Source organism: Halyomorpha halys, unplaced genomic scaffold (assembly GCF_000696795.3).
Source record: "Halyomorpha halys isolate HHAL.00 unplaced genomic scaffold, Hhal_1.1 Scaffold2538.1, whole genome shotgun sequence".
In the NCBI taxonomy this organism is placed as follows: Eukaryota; Metazoa; Arthropoda; class Insecta; order Hemiptera; family Pentatomidae; genus Halyomorpha; species Halyomorpha halys.
Window position 1 is genome coordinate 1 of NW_027115783.1, and position 17,257 is coordinate 17,257.

Consider the following 17,257-nt stretch of genomic DNA (forward strand, 5'->3'; position numbering starts at 1 on the left):
ATTCATGACAATCCAATGAATTTGAGACCACTCATTTCTCTGTGGTTTGTTGTCTCAGACATATACCACTGCCTCTCCAAGTCGAATGACTAGAGGTGGCTAAAGGTATAAATTGACTAGGATATAAAATCAGAATGATTCATTCACAGTAAGGTAATCTAGCTATTTTTTTATGATTCGCTGATTCAAGGGAGGGGGGGGGGGTTGGTGGAAGTCATGACCTGCCTTGCTCATTAATCATCCATCTAGCTCTTGTGATGAGCTCAGTTCACTTAGATCCTTCTGCACCTTTCAGTTACTAGCCTTACAATCTCATTACCCTCTTCAGTTTTTAAAAATAAATCAACAAGAATACATTTAAGTTATAAATTAAATATAATAAATAAGTCAGTCATCAGGTTATTAGGGGATTTGAGACACAATCTTTACCAATAGGTTACTCTTTATACAAGGAATACCAATAGTTAAAACAGGATACCAATAGTTTGTAAATAGCCTTAGTCAGTTATTAAAAAAAAAAAAAAAGAGTACTCTAGTATTAAAGGTGAGTTTAATTGTTGATACACTAATACTAATTGTTGATACACTAAAACTTGAAATGTTTAGATTAAGGTGAACAGAAAAAGTGAGTAAACGATTGCATAGTAAAACAAACAACAATGTTCCTTTCCTGTAGATTTCTTTAAAATGGTCTTCACTGTACTTCATTAATAAAATAATTTAACTATAATTAATTTTATTGATTATCTTTTTAACATTAAACCATAACAATGATCCTGCACTTAGTGTACAGAATGTAACATATAATCACAACATTGATTGTATTGTCATTCCGACTCCTTTAAGAAACATTTTATTCTTAATTTAAATATATTTATAGCTGAAAGAACCTCGAATTATTACAACTACTAATGAAATTATAAAAATCACATACATAGGAAATATCTAAGATCACACTCAATGGGGTTTTAAATTTCATTAACAATGTAAATATCTACAAATATTACAACATATACACTACTGAAATTGCTGCCTCGTAGTAAATGAAATGTTAAAAGCAGGATCCTAAGGATGAGGCCAAAAATATAAAAATTATGTACCCTAAAGTTTCACTGAATTTTAGTTAGTGGTTTAACCCCCTGAGAAAATATTCAAAGGATTTTGAATTTACGTATTGGTACTACATTGAGCAGATAAAAACAATGAATAATTTGTCATAAGAACATTCTACATAAATTTATAAATAAATAACTAAATAACTCTTTTATAAAATAATTTTTTAGTAGTATTTGTTTAGTTATCAAAAAGTAGTAGGCCGACATAGGCACTTGCTAGCAATTTACTAATACCTGTATGATTCTTTTAGTTTTGTTCATCAAAAGGGAAAAGGACAATATAATAATTACTCAACAATACTAATTAAAGTTTTTTTAGGAATTTAATTATTGATCTTTTAAAATTAAAACATCAATATAAAATTATAGTATTTTGTTTTATCAATTCAATTAGGCTTCATAAGAAAGTGATAAAAATTAAATGAAAAATCACTCTCAAACCATCACAGTAAATAATTAATGTGATTTTGATACAGTTTTAAAATTATTTACATAAAATATCTATAAATTTCTAAACATATTTTCAAGGATAAATTAGGATATATTCAAGTATTATTATTAATTAAGTCGACATTAAAGTTCAAGAATCATTAATAGTTCAAATTTTTTAAGATTTTGAATAATTTATTATTATTGAAAAATATTATATCCGGGGACTGTTTTAGCAATTTTTTATTTATTAAAAACCAGGCTAATAGTAATTTTATAATTTTAGATATATTTTCTAAGTAAAATCTAAATTAGATAAGTATCATTTCGAACTAAAATTAAAGGTAGATATACAAAAATAGCATTGTGGGAAAAGAGGGTATAAAAGTGTTGGGCTATATAAAGAACTAACGGCTGAAAAGGTTACTGTCGCTGAACTGACATGTAAACATCCAATGAGTAGACTAGATGAAAGATATGAATGGGAGGGAGGATTATGTTATGTCTAATATTGTACAATTAAGGTTCAATGGGACTCAGTTGGCAAAGATTGTTGGTGGTATCAGCGTCTAACCTCTGAGTTCACAAAGTCTTTTCACTATTACCATTATCATTAAATACAAAAATTCTATGTTTCTCCCTTTTATTTTATGTTCCTTCTATTCAACATTAGTTATTATTTTATAACCTTAATAAAGAGTATTATTGCAAGTTATAATTTCTCATCCATTTATTGAATATTCCTTATTAATCCTTGAGGTCTTTAAAAAAACTAAAATGAAAATCTATTTCCTTCTTGGACACATACTTGTTAACATCATTCACTAAAATGAGGCACTGAGGGTACATGTCAGAAACATGATGTTTTTTTCTTACATTCGGAAATTAATTTGTGATTACATTATCTCTATAAATGGTAATTTAAAAATATTTGATTTTAATGGATTTGAAAATATATTTTTTTTTAGAATATTTTTGATTATATATTAATTAAACTTAACAGCATGCCTTCAAAAATTTAACAGACTTATAAGTTATAATCACTATACTAATTAATAATTTTTAATTCATATTTTTGTTAACAAATATGGCTTCTTTTTGTTAATTCGCAGAATCAAAGACTGGAAATGGTATTTCGTAAATCCTTCAATTACTAAAAATCCTTTTAAGTGGTTCTAAGGGTCTACAAAAGATATTTTATATGTTCTTGTATAGCAACGTAAAAATGTTGGTTTTAGAAAATTGTAGTATTAGCGATTAACTCTTTTTCCAGCCTTCAAGTTACCATCATACTGAAACTTTGGCCAGAAAACTTATAAAAATAGAATATTAGTTTTTTTTATTAAGAACATTCATAGGCCATTATTTTTTTTAAAGTAAAATTAAAATTCTTTACATGAAAATACCATGCCTCGATGGAGATTTAACTCTTTCACTGACCGGTTGTTTAGTCAAATTAGCCACTCCCCAAGCTGCAGAAATTTCCAAGCTTCTACACAGCGTCTCATAACAAAGCCACCTCTTGTCACCATCATAAATCCAACCTGAATAATCCAAACAATATTAAAGTCTAACATTTTTTGAAAAAGATAATTAAACTATGCTAATTTCTTTATATAAAGATCGTTGACCATAAATGAATTAAGAAGGAGAGAAATGGTTTAGGTTGTAGTCAGGAAACCAGCTATTAACAAATAGTGTGAAATATCTTTAAAGAGGCGATGTTTTACCCAAGTTGCAGGTCTTTATCATAAAAGTGAATAAAATTTGTTTGCCAATTTTATGTATTAATTATAATTTTATTAAAACCTATTGCCATGGAAATTATCTAAGTGAGTAAAAATATATAATACTAGGTTAAGGTCTAGTATATAAATCCAAGTTTAGCATATAATTCTATCTGAATAGAAAATTAGGGAACATTGCCATGGTTGGCATCCAATGAAATGAATTAATCTGAATTCATTCAACCTTAAGTGCATAACCTGAAAATCTGCCGTTACTAATTTTTGTCTTTCAAGATTTTTTTTAGATGTCTCTATTGTAAATTTCAACAATCGGTCGTAACTTATCTTTTCGAACAATAATATCTGAATGTTGATTTAAAACCAAATATTTTAAAAGGATTAATATTGACATAGCTTGTCCATGATGTAGAAGACGAAGTATCTTAAAAATATCTAAGCAATATAATTTTAAGAACATTAAAATGAACTTGGGCAAACATCAAATATGAACATTGATAACTTTTTAATAAAATTTGACAATTAATCAAAATAGTTCAATATTTTTTATTTGATGTAGCAAAAACTTTTTAATTGAAAGATGTTCCATTTGGTGGTGAAATAAGGATACTCAAAAACAGTGAAAAACTAAACTATTGATTTCATAATACGTTGCAAGTCTTCATCAAGGTTACATAAACCAGAAAAAAATTGTCAAGTATGGTAGGACTATAAGATTACAAATGGAAAAAGATACAAATATGAATGAAGTAAATTAAAAATTGATCTAATACATTTTTTAGAGAGAAATGAAAGTTTTTTTTTTTAAGTATCCTTAATTCTTCAAAAACGTTTTAAGCTAACCACGCACTAGAAACTTTTTTGTTTCAAAACTAAATAATTCCGATACTAAAAAGTTTCTTTAACTCATCTTCATTCAAAAAAGTTGGCACAAAGATTTTAAAAATAAAATAAAGGGATGATTTTGGGTAACATCTTGATTTTTGTAATTAATAATTTTTATGCCATCACACAATTTTTTTCATTGTACACAATTTCTCATAAAAATGTAAAATACAAAAATTTTGTAAATGAAGCAATTGTAATAATTTAACTAGGAGAAACATCATCATGAAATTCACCTGTTATAGGTAGTCTACTAAATGATCACCTGTGTATGTAAGAGCTTCAGGTCTGTTACAAAAAGATTCTAAAACAGTATTCATTACTTTCAAAATAAAACAGGTTATATTTTTTTAATTTAAATTAGCCAATGGGTGACTTTTAAAACAATGTTCGTTTTTGTTAATGATCAGTTTAGTTTCCTCCTAAAAATCAGCAGTGCTCGTGCACCTAGAGCTTTCAAGAAGTAGAAAAAGATTTACACTCCATTTGTTATTTTTATAATAAAAAGGTACTAGAGTTCCAACAGCATCTAACATAACACATTAAAATACAAAACCAAAAATATCATAATCTCTTATACTATGTGATGTAGTCTAACATACCATTAGGCAGGTAAAGAGCAGCCAACTGAAGACCAAGTAAGCTGCCACCAAGACCTCCCGAGAGACCTGCAACATAAAGAGCTCTCGTAGCTCTACGTCTTCCATTCCCAGCACCATTGCAAGGCCTTTCCCGGCTCATGTAGGCTATGTGATTCAGGATTGCATCCAATGTCAGTTCTGTATCCTTCTCGGTCATAACATAGTTTTTAGAAATAAAATGAGTAATGATTTATCATATTTCTTTCCTTTTTTTTTTCTATCAAAACATGATTTTAATCATACCTTGCAGGCTTGTTGTGGAAGTAAGCTTGTATTAGCAGTAGCTTCTTCAGCTTCTTCTTCAATGCCAGTTTTTTTATCATTCATACCCTAAACATTAAAAACAGCCCAGACATAATAAATAGAAGAATATATTTTATATTGAGGATGGTTTATAGTACTATTTTTTAAATTTATAGTACTAATAAATTTAGAGCATAAAAAAAAAAAAAAATAGAGACAATCCTATTAAGAGATAACATTCTTTTTCTTGATAATGATTAATCATTTTTTTGGATTTGATATTCTTTATCTAATTTAATTGGAAAATAATCATAAAAAGTTTGTTCAGAAAAGAGTATATCATAAACCTACCTCAATATAATATCTTAAAGTGCAATAGAAGTGGACCAACATGATCAATTAAGTCAACATAAGTTGTGATATATATTGTTTGCCTGTTTTTCTATGTTATATTCTGTTGATATCCAGAAGGTCTTGTAAGTATAATCATTTGTTGTTTAAACACATTCATTGAATTAATCAAACATTTTATTAATGATTAACAGTTGCTTATTAATAAGTTAATTATTCAGTTAGTGAGATATGATAAGTAATAAGCATTTTTATCACTTCAGTATTGCATAAAAAATATTCTTAACACAATTTTGTACTGTAACATAAATTGATAATTAATTTTATCTTGAGAAAAGTTTGATAAATTAATAAATTAGTTTATTTACAATCTTATTTTTAGATAGTTTCTGTTTTTGTTTTTTTTTTTGTGTTTTTTTAACTGAAAGTTGGTAAACAATTAAAATGAGTTAAGAACTCTTTGGAGCTCAGATATTTATGGAATAAAATAACTACAATACAAGTGATGTGTGAGGTCGGAAATTTGATTTTTAAGTCAATCCAAACACCAGCAATAATTTTAAAAGATCTAAAAAGTGATATTTTTTATTATTATTTTAAAAGTGATATTTTGCATTATTATTTATAAATAATGTAAATATGTTCTAATTGACTCAATAAATTGAGGTGTTTAATAAAAACATAAATATTTTGCATAAAAAAAAAAAGATGCATCTTTAAGAATTGAAAACTTCAGCTGAATAAATACCTTTATTAAAGGTTGTCCCGAACATCTTTGTTCAGTGCCCCAGCTTAATTTTTTTGTTCCACGGTTTTTCTGAATTGAGGAACAAAGTCTTGTTGAATCCTCACCTAAAAATATATATTCAGAGAAGATATGGAAAATATGCTTGACCATCAAAGACAACCGTACACATTGATTGACTTCATAAAAAAAACTTTTCTTCTTTTACTAACCATCAGAACTGTTGGGACTTTGCTTTGCATGTTTCATAATACTGCTTTTCATTGGTTCACTTTTACATGATGAAGATGATGATGATGCTACTTCTGAAATGGTATACTGTTACCTGGGGATCAAAAATTTTAAAAAATCTGAATAGCTAAAGAAAGCTTACATACCTACTGCTTCTCTTGCTATTTTTGGTGCAAGCAATGTTGGAATTAATGCAGAAGCAACCGATCCAGCTAAGTTATTATACGGTGCCAGTGCTGATAACTGCATTATGCCTAAACAATTATAAATTCTTAAATAGGTGCTGTAAAATACCTACACGCAATTAAATAAATCATCTCCGTAAATAGTCTAAAAAAGGCAGGCACTAGTAGAGATTCTTGCTATTACTAGTTATATCTCCTAACTAATGTAATGTACAGTCAGCCCTTGATGATTTGAAATTCAAAGGACCAGAGAAAAAGTTCAAATTATGAAGAGTTCAAAAAATACGGTTTCAATTTTTAGCTTAGGTTCCATGTAGATGGTGATAGTGATAGCTGTTATAACAACCACCATCATGGAAATTGACTGCTATCATGACAGTATTTTTACATTATCAGAATTTTCTTGATAGTTGGTAGTGCATGCGACAGTGAACTGTCATAAGTTATAAACTTATGTTTCTTATTTGTCTATAGTCAAATTTTAATTATCAGTAATTATCATTCATTTACCAAGTTGAACTGATATCAAGTTAGGTTTCTCTACCAGCTCGAAACAAGCACTGTCCTGCTTTCTCATGGTTGGAGTAGTACTTGCACAATAGACATATGTATCGAGGAAATGGGTTTGAACATAGTATGAAAACAAACTGAAAATTCTATTACATCATTCAGTTAGTTAACCAACAATAGGTTCGTACATGTTGACGGTTGGGAGATTTCAAATTATTGAGAGTGGGAAAGTCATCCTGATTTCAACTTATAAAACGTTGGCAACAAAGGTGTTGTTGTGATAACTTCTAATTACCTAAGAGACCAACAAATTTTGGATTTATTTAGAGTGTTTTTCAAGGAACCAGGAAAAACTATCAAGAGTCAACTGTACTTACTTATTAGTGTTAAGAGAACAAAGGATGAGAATCTTAAACCAAAATTTCCACTCTGACAAAGTCATGAGAACATTTAGTGGGTGAGAGCAGGTTAACTCAGCATTAGAACCCAGTGCTATACCCATTAGGCTCTCTCCCTAATTGTTTGAGTATAAACTTTAAAATAAATTTTCTCTTTCCATCAAATAAATAAACATTAACGTTTAGAAAGTGGTAAATTTATGAAATATGATGATTTACTGTGTTAAATGAAAAACTGTTACTTTACCTTTGTAATTTGGATCCAAATCCCTATCCAACATCGAAGAGGGCATGGAACGCAGCACTGACATGGCACGATGTGTAGCACAAAGAAACACAGCACAGACAGTCAAGCCCCAAATCAGAAATACTGTTTCAATAATGATTTTCACCACCTGTTATTATATTTCGTTAAAGTCAATAAATTTGTTTATATTGGGTTGCCTAGAAAAATACTAACATGGATTAGGATTTTCTTTAATTTAACTATATATTTATATCTGACTTATTATTCTTATACATTTCAATAACTTAATGTTCTTTCAAGTAATGTTTGTTTACCCTACAAACTTTTGATGTTTATTAAAAAGGCCAAAGACCATTGGAGTCTAGGAACATAAGTATATACCTCATTCAACAATGATTAGAAAAAATTGATAACACAAATTTCAATGCTGAAGACAAAAAAAGACTTATAAAAGCTTTTCTACTTAATGACATTCATCTGAAAACCTTTTAGAACAAAATAAATACAATAAAGAAATTAAAATAAATAAAGAACCGTACCAGATTCATTCAGTTTGCAAATGAACATTATCTGACCATTTTGCTCTGTGCTTATACTAACATGTTTTAAAAATAGGTTACACAAAAATTCAACAACTGCCATTGAATTTTCCTTAATGTATTGGTATCTGCAGCTCGTCACAGCAACATACCAGATTGTTCGTTATGTGTCACTGAGGTATAGTCTTGGGTTCTGATAAAATCCAAGAATATGAGGCTTCCTTGATCGAACGAATGGCCGCACCTTTTGAATTTCATTAAGAAATAAAAAAAGGTTTGACATAGTAGAATAATAACTAGTATTACAATACTGGTCTTTCTTGGGATTAGCCAGAAGGACCAACAGGCCTGCTCGCACCCCAGAATCCACTATCTTGAATTTTTGCTTATCGACTAATATTTTTTTGGAACTCTGTATCACTAACTACATGAAGAAAAAAAAATTCAGCTATGCAAAATTTGATATTATCAATTTAGGAGACAAGGGGGGGGGGATGGGTAAAGTTACTAAATAAGTAAATAGAGCGTACATAAAATAAGTAACAAATTTTTAAAAAGTATCAAGAGAAAACATTTGTGGCAATCAGCCTAGAACATTCTAAATTTTCATATCAATAACTTCCTCTGATACAAATCTTAATGATGTGAGATTGACAAACTCTAAAAGAAAAAGTAACCAAAATTATCATTCTGTTAAAGTTACTAATATTAATATTGTTACAAAAAAATTACTAATATTAATATTGTTACAAAAAAATTACTAATATTAATATTGTTACAAAATAAGTTAAAATTTGTTTCCATTATAAATAACTGCCAGATAGAGAGGAAATACTTTTTTATTATAAAACAAATAATAATTGATAGTCAATATAAATAAATTTAAATCTATTATCATACTTAAAATTTTATTTATTTATTGCTAACTAAGTGAAGCTAAGTTTTAACTATTTTTGTTGCAAGTAGCTTACATATGAAAACCGAGGCTGTAGGGCACTGGATATGTCCATTCCAATGAGGCAGGAAAGGTGCAGAGTAATAGCAACGCTTATGAAGGTCTTACTTGAAAAAGGCTTTAGTTTCATTTTTATCTATAAAAAGTATTTTATTATATATCATTTATTTTCAATAAATACATAAATCATTGCAATCAACTATCTAAACTTTTACTGTTAATACAGAGCATTTTTGGACCAATAGGAGAAAGTATAGCAATCCTAAAACTATAATTTGAACATTTTACACAAAAGATTTATAAATTATACATATTTCAATCATAAGAATCAAAATAGCAAATGAAAATTATACTTTTATGTAAGCATGCTTCTCTCTCAATAGGTCCAACCCATTTTTCTTTTATCAAACTTTTTGAAGACTAAGGAAGGCCAAAATCCTCTCTGGAGTTACCTATCTATGCCCATGATTGAAAGTATAAAATTATTTCTTCAGTGTATTCCATGATGTGGTGGGAAGCCTGGGAGGGCCGTTGGTAGCTGAGCAAGTTAAAGCACCAACTTTGACTGGCTAGTGACTGCAGTGGCACCAGTTCGAATCCGGCCTGAGGGGTCAACTTATGTTTCTGTGATGGTCCTACAAAATGAAAACCACTCCCGCCCACAATGGGGCATAACCTCTAGATAAACTTCCTCTTTATATCAGAAATAACCATATATAACAGTAAGAGGTCAAAAATAATAAAGGTAGGTTAATTGGGTTATGTTGCTTCCAATTGAGAAACAAAGTTAAGCAACATTAAGTGCTGGAAGGCCATGATTCTCCCACCTAGGTTAGTAAGACCCAGAGACTAGAGGCAGCTCACACCAACCAGGCATAAACTGTTGATCCTACTCCATATATCTCAAGTTAGAATCGTGTTTTGGTCTTCCCGGATGGATTGAGCGGAATATAGGTCCTTGTGCACCTACTGACCCTTTACAGCCATAATTGGTGGATCTAGACAAATTTATCACTACACATGAACCCAAGTAAGCTGTAGAAAAGGAAGATGCCTCAAGGAAACCAAAAGTTAGGGCGAAGTGAGATTGCAATACCCCTTCCAGACAATCCGTGAAAGCAATATTATCTGTAAGAAGACCACAATGTGTGGCCAAAGATCTCCTCAGTCTATAGTGTCAATCAGTATTCCAACCTATGTGATACTCTCCAGTAAGGCTATCAATGCTGGCTTTGGATGGCTGTGATGTTTCACCATAATTTTAATATCCTTATTATTACTAACTATAATTATCAGTATTTTCTACAACTGACTATTGGAATATTGAATTACAGTTTAGTTCTTAATTATTTCAAAACCAAGATCTTGTCTTGAGAAAAAACCTTTGAGCTAGACAAAATTCTATCATTGTTATGTTTTCCCTTGGCAATCACTCTAAATAAAGCCCTTTAGCTTCCAATAAGATTTCGGTGCCATCATTTGAAAAATTAAGGAACTAGTAGTGTGACATAGTTCTATTTAGAGACAACTTTCAATAGGAAATAGTATTTTTGAAGGTATGTTTATCAAAATAACGGTAAGAGCAATTAGAATCTCGTCAAAGGTTTATTAATTTCACCAAAAAAATCAATATATTTTCCAATTAGTAGGTAAAGTTTATACCTGTGCAATATGGACTAAAGCCAGGTGAGTAAGACATAAAGCTGAAGTTATACAGGCTGTACCCAAATCAAAAATTGCAGAAGCCATTGCTTTTGGCATCACCTAAAAAATATGAATGAATTATTTAAAAAACAATTTAATTTCTACTGAGTAATCATTATAATAACAAATTCGTATCAGCAACTATATAGATTTGTCATTTAAAAGAAGAAATCCTAGGTTAATATGTAACCAGCATTAACTTCCATTTCTAATTCCTTCTCTATAAATTTCAAGTTTCACTTTCTGCACATCCTCTGAGGAAGACCACATTAATGAAGTGATTATCAGTTGTTGAATCAGTATTGGTCCTTAGGTAACTGAATTAGAGACTTATTGAATGAAGTAGAATTCAAATTTAAAGTAATGTTTTGTCAGCTTTTTGGGGGGGGGGGGTTGGGATGGTATTGAACTATTTCAAGTATACTCAACCTGGAGTTCATTTTGTTCTAAAAAAACAATTTTCAACATCTCAATAAGTATTAGGCTTACTGATGTCCAAAGGCTAGTTACCTGCACCATAGAAGACTGTATAATTATTATTTTTGTGGGAGTAGCAGTTTCACAGTCTGCCGACGAAACACTATGATTTCCGGTTAGCTGACTTAAGTTTTTTTAAGCCCATGGTAGGACTAGTTTCATTTAGAAAAGGTTCCACCAATCCTCAAACGTAAAATTTACCTATAAATATTGATCATGGCAGACGTTCATATTTCCATTCTATTGTGTGAGTACTTTCCAATTACAGTATCACAAATGTTCTTCCAAAAAAAAAAAAATGGATTGGCTCCCGATCTATACGGTGCTTCATTCATAATAAAGACTGATTTCGTAAAGAAAAATTGAAATGATATTGGTAGACAACTAGACTTCATATAAACAGATTATTCGAATTTGTGTAGTAATTTCTTATTGGCGGAAGGAAAAAGAACGCCATATTCAGAATTTTAAAACAATGTCATTTATGAACTTCATATTTTTATTTAAATTGATTCAGAAAATAATTTTTGAATAACCACAACAGCTAAAGAAAGATAAACAGTAGTATTAGTATATAAACTTTTGACTCATTTTATATGCATATAAGCTGGGTGAATGCAAGTTCCCCCTTTAATATTTTACACCTAACAGGTTTATTGTAAACAAATGTAAATTCAATATTTTCTTACTTACATCACGAAGAGCATAAGGGTCAACAAAGAGAGCTATCGCCCTGGAAGCACCAAGTAGGCAGAGAAAGACATTTATAGTTGACATGTATGGCCTCGACGCGATCATAGATCTATGTAACAAGTAATCAAATAAATACTAAATATTACAAATAAATAAACATTATGAATATTTAATTCTAAACTAATTGGAAATCAAAGGCAGCATTTCTTTTTTTTTACTTGTTCTTTACTGTAACTTTTATGGCTTAGCGACCCCGAGGGTTCCATGTTAACGCCACCAATCCATCTATAGATAAATAGTTGACCATCTAATTTAAAATATGAAGATGATCAGGGTTGCAGTCAAAAAGAACAAAAATAGTTTTCAACTATTTATCATCCGACGTTTCGCTCCATTTTGTAGGATTTCATCAGGGCTAAAAAGATACGAAAACAACTAAGAAGAATGTGTTCTATTGGGCGTTTTTAGTTTCGTAGCGAGCGAGCAAGACCGATTTTCTACTATTGTGTACCCAGAAAGAATATTAGGTAGAAAATCTGAATAAGTAAAACTTTAACCATTAATAAAATATAATATTTAAATTATTTTACTAGGTGAATAAATGGACCTGATCCAAACGTTTTTCATTACAGTAAATAGTTCATTAATTTTGAATTTGTTTATTATTAACACCTAAATAATTTGAATAAACAACTGCTTGTGAGCAGGGGCACTACAACGTGTTTGTGACGTCAGGAAATGACAAAAAAGTGTTAAAATATACAAGATGAATCCGTTCTTAGTTGTTTAATTCAATTTGTAACAATCGCGAACACCTAAGAAAGTATTACCAATTTTTTTTTTTTTTTTTTGGCCCGTGACACCATGACTAACACGTGTTTATGGCCTCCTTGATAAAAAAGGTTGAGTACCACTGGGTTAGAAGTAGGGATGTGACATCGACATAATTAATTTTTGAAAATGAAATGGCTTAATTCAAATAGTTAACAAGGTTTACCAATGGTTCGTACAATGAAAATATAAGGCAGTTTTACATTTATCATCTCTGATGATTTTTTGGACGCTACCATCTTACCCCGTCTTTGCCTTCCTATTTATAGCATGTTTCCAGAAAAAAACATCTATGAAATAAGTTCTTTCTTCTTTTTTGGGGCCCAAAAATCTAGGGGGAAGCCTGCTCCTCTAACCATGCCATACGCCAGTGGTTAGAAGGATGTTTTATAGTCCATTTTAAAGTATGTTACTAGAGTTCTACTACTGGGTAGTTTCTCTACATGCTGTATCATATCATTATCATCATGTCATTATGATCAAATTTACTTGTATTTTTTATACAGTTGTAAATATCAATAAATAAAAAAAAAAGTATGTTACACGTGCTTCCATTTAATATGGATGATCTCAAAATAAAGAAATTATTTTTTCTTGTTCATCAAATATTAAATTTTGAAAATCTCCAAGGCATGCTAGATTTTTGTTTTAGTGTATATAATTCGGTCGGGTTTCTATTGGTATGATTCATGGCAACTTTTAAGATACAGAAATGATAGAATCAGGAATATATAACACTTAAATATTATGAAGATGCTACAATCCATCATATAACAAGAAAGGGTAGCATAATATTCAGTTCAATATGAAACAGATCAGCTGACTAAAATTTTTAATTGATAGCTAAGAAAAGATATGGCTTTGGGGAGGAAAAAAGTCAAATTATCTACTGAAAGCGGACAGAAAAAATATAGAATTTATTATTATTTTTTTTTACCAATACGATTGCTTGAGATTTGGCAATTTAATATATAAGTTCATTCTGAATCCAATTCCATAAGTCATACTTCAAATTTTAGTTTATTTTTTGCGTTATTTGTCCTTTTTTTTTTTTTGGTTTTGCAGTCTTACTGCTTTCTTAAAAAAATTGTTTTATAAGATTATACGTGACCAAGTTTTTCCACGGGAAAGGGTAGGATCGCTGCAAAGAAAAAATGGCGCTAACAACTCCATTTATATTTGTTTTGGATTAAAAACTTTTTGTTTTTGGGCTAATAAATTTGTATACTATTTATTATCTTGTTATTAGTTTAAAGTTCGTAATCTATTACTTGCTGCTTATTATATTCTCTTACTTATTAAGACTAACATTTACTAACCACCCGACCAACTTCTTAAATATAATACGTAATATAGCAGTTTCTAATACTATTAAAAATGATAATATGATATTGCTATTCTTGTCTGTAATATCTGATTTAAAACATTTATATGATCCACAAATGCCATTAAACACAGTTCTGCTAACAAATAATATGTAATGGTGTTTTGTAGATAGGTACATGGATTTATATTTTCCTAACATAGGTGATCTAAGAATCCTTAGAAAAGGCTAGTAGTCCATTATAAAGAAGGAGCAAGAAGCCAAACAAAATTTAAATCTGGACCATATAGAATATATATCTTTACTTGTGAATGGGCCACTAAAATGTATTTAAGAGTATTTTAAATATATCTAAACATCGATAGTGCCATAATTCACAATAGTGCTTTTCCCGCGTCATTTTTACTTTCACTTCTTATTTATACCAAGGGAAAGTTTTACGATCGTGAAAAATTTCGAATCTGAACTTAACGGAAATACATGTTGCAAAGTCTTGTGAGTCCAAATAACCAAACCCCGTAAAATGGTGTGTTTACATGTATGTGAATAACCTAGCTACGATTATTACTAAACTGAAGTTACTTATTGGTGGTAGATCAAGGCCTGAGATGTAGAACTAATATTTTATTAACTACTATTAAAATCAAATCATCGAATCGAAAGGATTCGTGAACACTCAACTTGTGAGCCCTTACGTGTGTACGTCCAGCACACCTTTGAAACTTTACATAAATCCAAGCACAAGAGCCCAAGAGGAGGAAAAAGGAAGTTATTTCACCCCAATTTTCAAAGTATAGGTAAGGGGGAATAAAAAATGGCGGCTGTTTCAAAATTTTAAAACAAATTAATTTTTTATTCGGAGCTTTATATATTTAAAATTACCAAACAATACTATAAAACCTAAGAGAACTTCATTTAAAGTAGAGCAAATTTTCTAAAATATAAGCTCTAATAGAGCTATTTACGTATAATAGTTCCTAAGATATAGCTTTGTAAAAAGAATAATTTCTTAAAAAATGGTCTGAAAATCAGACGTTAGTAAATTCATTCTGAGAAATCTATATCTCAAAAATCATTTGACGTACATATCTAAATTAGCACTCAAATTAGAGTTAGTTTAATGCACTATAATGTAGTTCATAACGTTTATCTTTATAGGAATATAATTTTTTATGATATTTGACAAAATATATTCACAAAATGTTTATTTCTAGTTGTTCGGATAAAATTTTTGAAAAAAATATATGTCATTGTCAGAAACCATAAGACGTACCTATCTGCCGGCACCCAAAATAAAGTTAATTTAAATTACTATTAAGTATTTTAACACGTATCTTCGCGGGGGTAGTAGTTTTTATGAAATTCGCATATGAATATAAATTTTGTCCGAACAACTATAAATCAATTTATTTTAGCAAATACCATGAAAAATAATATTTCTATGAAGATAAACGTAATAAAGTACATTAAACTAGCTTTAATTTGAGTGCTAATAGACATCTGTACGTCGAATGATTTTTGAGGTATAGATTTCTCAGAATGAATTTACTAACTTCTGATTTTTCAGAGCATTTTTTATGAAATGTTGCTTTTTAAAAAGTTATATCTTGGGAACTATTGCACGTAAATAGCTCTATTAGTGCTCATATTTTAGAAAATTATACTATACTTTAAATGATATTCTCTTAGGTTTCCTTGTGCCGTTTGGTAATTTTAAAGACATAGAACTTAATTTAAATTAATTTGTTTTAACATTTTGAAACAGCCGCCATTTTTTATTTCCCTTACCTTTACTTGAAAATTGGGGTGAAATCACTTCCTTTTTCCTCCTCTTGGGCTCTTGTACTTGGATTTATGTAAAGTTTCAAAGGTGTGCTGGACGTACACACGTACGGGCTCACAAGTTGGGTGTCCACAAACCCTTTCGATTCGATGATTTGATTTTAAGAGTTGTTGATAAAAAGTTAATTCTACATCTCAGGCCTTGATCTACCATCAATAAGCATTTACGTACAATAGGTAAATAGCTCTATTAGTGCTCTTATTTTAGAAAATTTACTCTACTTTAAATGACGTTCTCTTAGGTTTTGTAGTGTCGTTCGGTAATTTTAAAGATGAAGAGCTACGAATAAAAAATTAATTTTTTTAAACATTTTAAAACAGTCGCCATTTTTTATTCCCCTTACCTATACTTGAGAAAGAATTTTAAAATATACTAAGTTGATTTAGAGCTAGTAATTCTATCCAAAGTTTGGGGAAATCCTTTAATTAATTTGAACCCAAAGGGCACAAATATCCATCTATTGGCAGTTCAAAAACAATGCTAACTGAACACAAAGGTGTGAATGCGGCGCAAGCATCCTTTGATTTGTTTCCAAAAACCGGCATCTGATAGGTAGGCTTCAAATTCAGGCCAGCTTGTGCCAGGCACTGAATGCAGATTCTCATTCTAGTAGTACAAGAGCCGGGAAGAAAAAAAGGCAGTTTCTCATCCCAATTTTTGATTACTTTAATGAAAACTATGTATAATTAATTTTCAAAATTCATGAGTCTGCCAAGTATAGGTAGGGGGAATAAAAAATGGCGGCTGTTTCAAAACCAAAAAAAAACATTAATTTTTCGTTCGGAGCTCTATATCTTAAAAACTACCAACAATACCATAAAATCTAAGAGAACATTATTTAAAGAAGAGTATATTTGCTGAAATATTAGCCCTAAAAGAGCTATTTACGTCCAATATTTCTCGAGATATAGCTTTTTAAAAAGCAAAATTTCTTTAAAAATTTTCTGAAAGATTAGTAGTTAACTAATTTATTTTGAGAAATCTATATATCAGGAACTATGAGACGCACCGATGTCTATTAGCACTCAAATTAAAGCTAGTTTAATGGGCTATAAATAAGTATATGACCTTTACCTTCGTAGGAATAGTAGTTTTCATAATATTTGCTAAAATAAATTGATTCTTCGAACAATAGTTTTTATTTATGAAAAACTTCATTTCAGAAA

General features: G+C 29.8%; 1 protein-coding gene across 1 annotated transcript in view; it reads right to left on the bottom strand.

Annotated features, from left to right (window-relative positions):
* Positions 1-15: 15 nt before the first annotated feature.
* Positions 16-17,257, bottom strand: part of LOC106691611 (uncharacterized) — a 28,424-nt gene continuing 11,182 nt past the window's right edge. Inside the window, exons 3-12 of the mRNA XM_014437439.3 lie at positions 12,094-12,202; positions 10,882-10,983; positions 9,236-9,355; positions 7,726-7,873; positions 6,532-6,639; positions 6,367-6,459; positions 6,158-6,261; positions 5,059-5,145; positions 4,777-4,960; positions 16-3,088 (exon numbers count right to left, since the gene is read on the bottom strand). Coding sequence (XP_014292925.1) covers positions 2,937-3,088; positions 4,777-4,960; positions 5,059-5,145; positions 6,158-6,261; positions 6,367-6,459; positions 6,532-6,639; positions 7,726-7,873; positions 9,236-9,355; positions 10,882-10,983; positions 12,094-12,202 — 1,207 coding nt within the window. The 3' untranslated portion in view covers positions 16-2,936. The remainder of the gene's footprint in view (positions 3,089-4,776; positions 4,961-5,058; positions 5,146-6,157; positions 6,262-6,366; positions 6,460-6,531; positions 6,640-7,725; positions 7,874-9,235; positions 9,356-10,881; positions 10,984-12,093; positions 12,203-17,257) is intronic.